At 36.8% G+C, this 8,461-nt stretch overlaps 1 protein-coding gene across 1 annotated transcript; it reads right to left on the bottom strand.

Annotated features, from left to right (window-relative positions):
* Positions 1-4,523: 4,523 nt before the first annotated feature.
* Positions 4,524-6,284, bottom strand: LOC5574234 (pickpocket protein 28). Its single transcript, XM_001661240.2, has 4 exons — positions 5,920-6,284; positions 5,264-5,863; positions 4,840-5,202; positions 4,524-4,779 (listed from the first exon to the last, which is right to left on the bottom strand). Exons 1-4 carry the CDS (start codon positions 6,270-6,272, stop codon positions 4,545-4,547), a joined length of 1,551 nt encoding a protein of 516 aa, XP_001661290.1. The 5' UTR covers positions 6,273-6,284; the 3' UTR covers positions 4,524-4,544.
* Positions 6,285-8,461: the final 2,177 nt, after the last annotated feature.

Raw genomic sequence — 8,461 nt, 5'->3', positions numbered from 1 at the left:
TAACTTTTCTGGGGTTTATAAATTATTTTTTAAAAAATGCTTGCTTAACTGCATATGTATTGTTTTGCGGGGTAAAACGCCCCGCTTGAGTTCGGCGTTAGCCATACTGTAAACGAACGCACACAATCATGCTTGTATATGAGTTGCATACATCCGGGCGTTTGTTCAGATGTTATTGTTCAATAATAGTATACATGCTGAAGCGAAAAATGTACATTTGTAAGTTTCCAATTTTTGCGTAACTTCCACGTGCCATTACGTTTGGTAGAATTTGAATTCAAACGGCTGTTTTGGTGTTATGGAATAGGGGTGGGCGTTTTGCCCCCAGAGTTGATTAAAGTTTAGGTCCTTCAATAAGCTTTTTGAGGGCAAATTCAACAGATATTTTGCACGTAATACAAACTATGACAGTGCACAAGTTGGCTCTCGGTAATAGTTTCAGAAATTTGGTTGTTTATCGACCTAAAAAATGACATTGAAAATCGGACAAAATTGCAACGAAATCAGCGAAAAACGTTTTTATACGATTTTATCGATTTGGTTGAGAAAACCACATAAAACATATTAGAAAAAGCATTTCTATCCATTTTCTATGATCTAGGGTGATAAAAAGCATTCTAAAACACATCGTTCGGCCAAATCGATGGTGGCGCGTTTCGCCCCCTATGGACATATTACCCCCAGTTCCCCTATCTACGCGCGATGAGCAGGTAGGAAGTAAAGATGATGATCCGAGCATAGTCGTGCCCTTGGCACGTCAAGTGCAAAAATGTTGGTTATACCTTTCGAAATTCGATCCTAATGCTACTTCCGATGGTATTATTCGATTAGTAAAACGTAATTTGGAGACTGAATCAGATGTGCAAGTGGTAGAACTTGTTCCGAAGGGACGAAGAATTGAAAGTTTTTTTAACTTTAACTTTTTAAAGTGTTTTTAAGTGTTTAAAATTAAACTTTTTGCAATTTTTCATCTTAATTTTTCATCACATGTAGGGGTCTTGAAATGACCTACTTTCTTGCTGTGTCGCAATATTCATAATGCAACTAAAATCAGTTGCGTAATGACTATTACCAAATGATTTTTAGTTACGCAACTGTCTTGTGTTCCGTAATAAATCACTTCATAACAATTTTCGGAAATTACAAAAATTATGGTGAATGCATCCCGTTATGATCTGATCTGATACCCCCAAGTGGTCGTCTACGAAATTGCAAAAAAAAAAGAGAAAAAGTATGGGATTGTTTCCGAGATACATACGACCGCCAAGTTGACGTCGGATAACTTTAGCTTCTTCTTTTTTTCTGGCTTGAGACCGTCACGAACTTATGAAAGATTTCTACTGCTGAAATCCCAATAAATTTTCACACTATTTGTTGCATATCAATTCTGACCTCTTATGGACATTATTATTTGGTTTTAATACGAAATGATCACTTTATCACTTTATGTATTCAAAAGCGTAGGCGATTGTATTGAAGAAATGATTTTAATTGTATACATCATGCTTTTTAATTTGGAGCAATTAATTCAAAATAACTCTTTTCAATTGATTTCGTGGCCCTTCGGTATATTTGTTGGTTGATTCAGTTAACACTTCAACACCGATAGACCGGTAACTTTTACTCTCCAAACAAATATTGCGGGTGAACGTTGTTGTTGTTTCTGAGTTGTTTTGATGCATAGCGATACCTTTGATGTTTTTAGGTTTAGCAGTTGTGATACAAGTAAATAAATTTACCACCGTGTGGTTTTAAGCACCGTCCCATGCCTCGGAAAAGGCCAAGATATCCACCATCATCACGACAGAATCGACAGCGATACCGATACTTTTCAGGCCAATACATTCCACGTAAAAGAGATACAATCAGAGACATTTCATCTATTACCGTAATCCGGGGTATCATTGATCAGCGGGGTAACATTGATCGGAATGACCCATCTCGTAAAAAGTTCGTATCATCATTTAGTGATGAAATATTTCCAAAACATGAATTGCGCTTCTCCTTCTTATATTGATAAGCTAATGAAAATAAAGATGTTTTCGAAAATTGCATTTACTTCATGCGTAAATTTAACAATTTTTTGAAACAACGATTTCAATGGTTGAGGATGACACTACCGAAGATTCATGACTCACATAAGTTGTGCAAGCGATATAAGAAAGGAAAATGTGATTCTTAGTAAAAATGGCATCGCCAAAAACGATTCCGTTGTCAAAACATTCATAAGAATTTTCAATTAGGCAACATTAACGAATTACTGTTAAGAATGTAGAATTTCCTTAGGAAATTGCATACCTTTAAGCGTATGTCGCGGTTTGAGGTGTTCTTATTTTAAAAAAAACTTAAAAAGTAAATTACTTGTAAGAGTTTGGTTTTCATATTCGGCTTCAGGGGCCATGATTTAAGTAAGTAACGACATTTTCAATATAACCGAACGTTGTTTACATGGGTGATCAATGTTACCCCATATCAGCTAAATCAAAAAATCACCTTAAACATTTATTTAAAAATACTTTAATCTTTTGAAAACAAAAATACAGTATACAGACACGAGCGGTGGGTACCAGTACTTGTTTTAAAAATACAAAACTTGCGACATTTGGATTTTAAAATGAAAAAATTAAGAAATATCTCAGAAACTGATCAATGTTACCCCGGATTACGGTACTATGAATTGATTAAATAATTTCCGAAATCTGAATCAATCACATCCAATCCCAGTAATGTCGCTCTTCACGGTGCAAAATTCTCATAACTCTCTTTAAAAATGAAATTGTCGTCCTGAAAAAGACGGTTGGGGTAGTCACCGTCGAACGAACTAGGTTTTCATTCCTTTCTTAAGCGAAGTATTCACTTCAACAAAAAAGTAATCACCTATCTCGATGCGTGGGAAATTTCTTGCAAGAAATGCTCAAGAAAAGCATTTTTCTTTGATCGCAGTACGCACTTACACACTAAAATATTACCGAAGGGATTAAAATAAAATGCGGTCGGTAATTTTGCACTTGTTTTTGATGGTTTGCTCACTTCTCCGACGGCAATTTCCATGGTTTCAGAATTAGATGGTATAGCTGAATGCCCATGGCCATGATAAACAATTTCACGGAACCCGCAGCATTTGGCTTGGGAATGAACAGCAACACCAGCGAAGAATGTGTAGTCGACGATTGACTGATGTGCGCGTGGCTGATTGGAGTTTGGTTAGCTTCAACTAAAAACGATAGAATAAAGAGGAGTAAGAAGAAAACCGAAAGAGGCGTTTTCCTCTGAATGACGAAGTTAAATCCGCTAGAAATTTACATGAATCTGCCACAACACAAACCCAGCCACGCTCAACAATCACGCGACAGAGAGAACGCTACGCATTAGGCATTTCACGGCGAAATGCTCTCTCTTTCGCTCTTCAACAAAACTTGAAAACAATGGTGCCAGTACCTGTCAACTTTGACAGGTACTGGCACCGTTGTTTCCAGATTTCTTGTAGGAGAGAAAGAGAGCGATTTTCTGATGACGTCACCGTGCAATGGGCAATTGTTGGCTGCTCTTTCAATCACTTCTCGATGATTGGCGGGTCGAAGCGATTCTCATTTTACGCAGAACGTATACAACTTTCGTCAGCCATTTGCTACGATGATGAGCCAGCCGAGAGAGCTCAAGCGTGTAGCTTTCGCTCAGAGGTCGCGAGTTCAAATCCTGTTTAGAACTTTTTTTTATATATTCTTCTAGTTTGGTAGCTAGTTATACTGCCCATAACTGCATATTTGTAACATTCGACAAAAGTAGGCATTGAGTGAATGGGATACAAAGTTTGCATTTTATTGCAGTATGGGAGGGAACTGATATTTCAAAAAATCACTAAGAATTCAAAAGTGCTTATTTGAGGCTGAAATGTTGTACAACTCATATCGTTTATTGGGTGAATAGTCAGAAAATAATTCTGATAGAAATTTCGTTGCCACTGCATTACGAGGCTCATGTGTAATCTCAATGTGACTGTTATGCGGTTACAATTGCCAATGTGACAAAACAACTTGGTATTTTTTTCGAATTTTCTAGAACAATCTAACAGATTTTAGTAAGTTTATCTAAAGTATTTGTCATTTGATGACTCTCCCCGGTATTAACTCGAAATTGTCAAAAATGTCGAATGTGACTGTTATGCAGTTATGGGCAGTATAGCTCATTTTCAAACTAGCAGCAGTGTAATTTTAAGATCGCACATAAATATCTATCATATATGATGGAGTCCTTGTGTTACATTCAACTCGCTATAATTTTACAGGTTTCGTTCGTACTGTGTACTGTATTAAAAAAATAGAAGCAAATCTGTAGAAAAAAGCGTCGTCACCATCAAAGCTGATTGCTCAGATTTTTATCTTAGGGCAACACAAACCCACATATAAATGGAAAACGAAGTTCTTTTCATAACACTGAAATGATTTGTCCTGTTCATGATATGCTGTCTGAACAAAAAGAAGAGCTTTCTCATAAAATGATAATCAAATACAAAAGTGAAATCCTCATTACTGTCTCTCAATTCTTCACTCTACCCACGGCAATACTTGCCGCACATTAGCTCCGGGAAAATCATTACGCCACGGCCTTATAATACAGTAGTACACAACTTCAAGCATACTAATCACACTAGCACCCATCACAAGCCCAAACAATCCTCCAAATTTGGCCAGCAAATCCACCATGCCAAACAGTTCCCGACGTTTCAACGGGAGCAGCCACTTGCTTTTGAGAGCTACCACCAGTACTGCAGGCTCAATGCTGAAAATAACAGTTCATGTATTAAAAGTTTTGCAATTCAGCACATCACATCAAACCTACTAGTCGTACTGGTCAGTTGACAGTCCCGCGGCTCTAGCGTACTCCTCAAAGTTCCAAGGTAGATCCGAAATTTCCACGTCAAACCGCAGCGTTGTGCAAGCTGGAAGGCAACCACACGGTTCCTCAAGTTCGTTGTCGCGTTCAGAAAGACCCATTCTTTTGAGGACTTTGTAGAATGATATGGTCGGACAGGCTAGATCTTCACCATCGCAGACGGATATATCTGGAGCTCGAGGAGAAGCAAATCCGACGCAACCACATTCATGAGCGGTTATATTCGAGATACATTCTTCGAGGCAGTTTTTCCTGTTGTACACCTTGAAGTATCTCAAATATCGTTCGCCGCTGAAGTAGCACTGCCGTCTAAAAGAGTAAGAATGAGGGATATTGATATCTCAATTAGATAGTAACATGCTAATCAAACCTAGTGTAAGGATGCTTCCTCAGTTTTTGAGAAATGTACGTCAGTTCAGGTTTAACACTTAATGTCAGAATAGTCTGATGCGAAAGTCGGTAGAATCTATTTTGAACCGACGGCTTTTCGTCCGGTGAATGAATTCCGATTTTGTATCCAATAACCGGACCTTCGCAAAAATAATCTTTGTCCTGTTTTCGGGTTTTCATAACAAGTATTAGACCAGTAACCAAACCACCACCAACAGGCCGCAGAGGGTACGTTTCCAACTCAAATTCATCAAAATATCCGTCTTCTAGGGTCCAATTACTGGAATCCATATACGAATTAGAATACAAGTAATCACTTTGGAGATTTTCAGTTCGAAGCAAATGTTCGGCATCAATGGCGTTGAAAGTGTAGCAAACTCCACTGTCAGTTATCGATCTTGACAGATACATGCTACAGTCCACAGCATAGTTTCGGAATTTACAACTAGCAAACATATCCTCAAAAGGTATGGCGATGTGCTGTAGAATGTTGACATAGTTCACCGGTAACGAATCGTTATACTCGTAGAACTCCGACATGTAAGGACACACGTGCAGTAACGCTCGAAGTCGAAGGTATCTGTTGATTAAAATAAGTCAGGTTGATTCTTTTTAGTTAAATAACGGATGAATTACTCGATATTCGATATTCCTTCCTCATCGAGTCGAAAAAACACATCCGTTGAATTGAAAAGATCTGCCTGAGCTCTAGCCATTGGACAAACCGTAACGGCTGGAAACGGAACAGCCCAGACCGGCAAAAATCTTCGATCGTAACTGATAAACACCGGGCTTTGATTCCACTTCTCGTACAAATCAACCATGGAAACGAAACATCCAACTATCGCTAGTCCAATCCAAAGGAACCACCAAATTCGTTCACCAATGCGCAAGTTAGCGGACAAATGTCGCATTGCATAGATGGAGCAACGCTGGCAATACTCAGTCCACAGGTTGCCAAGAAATCCATCGCTTGCGTTGGAATCCATGGTTCTAATGAGATAGCACTGTTGGTTAGAATTATGAGGAGTTTGAATGTTCGCTTTTGCGTGACAAGTTGCATGTTAGATGCGTTTTTCATTCCATGATTTGATGTCACGCAACGATAGATATTGTTTCAACATGTTTGATGATTAAGGCGTTTGTTTCATTGATAGTTCATGGCTTCTTCTAGAATATAAATAATTGACTATACTTGCAACAATATACAATCTTCGTGACTCTGAAATGGATATATCATGAATTATACTGAATAAGTAATTGTGAAATAACTTGATTACATAGTCTACTTTGGACATTGGCAGAAAATGCAATACAATAAGATGAGAAACACAATAAACTATTTCGGTGATTTTTTTAAGAACATAAAATTTGTTTAGACCTACAATTTCTTCAGTTTACACATTTTAAATAAACGCTGTACTGCTTAATCTCCTTATGGTAATAACCTATTAGGGAAAATTATCATCTGGATCACGGTCAATTTGTCGAACTTATCGGACACCTATAGATTACGGAGAAGAAGAAACTTGGCGTTTCTCAATATACACTGATCTGGTTTTTGTCGTGTTCTCTCCAACCTCAGTATTTGTTTCACTTATGCACATAAATTTGGTTAAAATATGAGCTACCATACGTCCACATAAGAGAGAGCCTTTTGCTTGTCTCGGAAAATCCCGGGATCCCTCAAATTTTCAAAAAAAAAAACTAGTTTATTTTTAAAATGGAAGTGAAATTTCTACAACACTTTTATTTAACAATGAATTATGAAGAGAAAGCTTCGAAGATATGAGATCATAAATTTCCAAGATAAAAAGTAAATAATAACGTATTATTATGTGTTTTACTTTTCATTCTAATGAAGTAGCTATACTAAAATTAATGCTTAACTTGACTACTTACGGGTTTGCCGGTGATTTTTTCAAACTCTCTTTCATATAAAATACAGTATGTTTTAATAATATTATAGAATAATTTGGTTCAGACATTCGAAAAGTAATCAAAACTTCGAACAAAAAACATTTTTCAAGATCATTGAAGTTGTTGTAGTGAATTATACTGAAAGTTAATTATTGAAAATTATCGACTGAAATTTTGGTGCACTTCAACAAATTGGCTTTTTCAGCCTAAACTTAAAGAACTACTACTGTTGAAAAAAAAAAGCAATAAATATTCTTTGCAACAAGACAAATAAAAATATATTTACTTATTAGGTTATTTGGTTGTTGCGGTCGGAATTACTTTTTGGAGCAAAATCCACTTTTTTTCTGGTGAGAATCAGCTCAAACAATTGATCTCATACTTATAAAACTTAGTAATTCAAATTCGTTTAACACTTGGATTTATGAAATTGTAACTTTGCAGTTCAATTATTAAGTTGTAAACAAAACAATGTTTATGACTATTTCTGTATCACCGTCCTCATCATCACATTTGCATGTTTATACTACTCATACTTAAGTATTTATAGGGTTGAAATTGGGGGTTGGGAGGGGGGGTGGTCGTCGATAGACCCATTCGTCGCAATATCCTCCTAGTCGTGACGAACAACCAATGCACTATGGGCCAGGGACGCAATCTGGCGGGACAAAATTAATTACTCGCTAACGAAGCGTTTCCGGTATTTGGTGTCTTCGGCAAACGGATAGTTCGTAAATCGTCCACATAGGTGGCGCCATAATCTAACTTTTTACTGTGACGTTCTAGAGACTTGGCATGTTCGGCAAAGTTGTTCATATTAATAAAAAAAACAACTCTCTCGAAGATGTCAAACTTCCACAGCCTACTGTTTTCGAGTTATTGGCAAAAGTAGACCAAATTTGTGAAAAAACGATTTTTTTCATCGAATTTGACATTTTTTCAAAGAACCATGTCATGTCATATTTTTTGGCTGATAAATATATAACAAACGCAAGCTCTTATGGAATTTTTTTTATAATACGGCGCATCAAAATTGAGAAACAATGAAAAACCTTGAAAAATAGATCTATTTTTCAACCTTAATATCTCCAAAAGCGCACAAAATTGCAAGCTCAGATTTTGAAGCAACATAGAACAATACTTGATGAAACGAATTTCAGAGAGGTATATTTTGGTGTTTTTGAGATATTTTAATTTTTTTTTACGGTTCTCTTTTCATTACGCGATTAATATTTTCGTGGCAAATATTTAAGTGTGT

This window comes from Aedes aegypti, chromosome 3 (genome assembly GCF_002204515.2).
Source record: "Aedes aegypti strain LVP_AGWG chromosome 3, AaegL5.0 Primary Assembly, whole genome shotgun sequence".
NCBI lineage: Eukaryota > Metazoa > Arthropoda > Insecta > Diptera > Culicidae > Aedes > Aedes aegypti.
Note: the sequence above shows the minus strand (reverse complement) of the source record. Positions and strands in the feature narration are given on the sequence as shown.

Bases quoted from the DNA above. Each gene is read 5' to 3' on its own strand.
- LOC5574234 (XM_001661240.2), bottom strand. From the start codon at position 6,272: ATGGATTCCAACGCAAGCGATGGATTTCTTGGCAACCTGTGGACTGAG. The intron at 5,864-5,919 runs GTAATTCATCCG...TTTAATCAACAG, and splicing joins GAAGGAATATCGAATATCGA to ATACCTTCGACTTCGAGCGT. The intron at 5,203-5,263 runs GTTTGATTAGCA...TTACTCTTTTAG, and splicing joins AGGAAGCATCCTTACACTAG to ACGGCAGTGCTACTTCAGCG.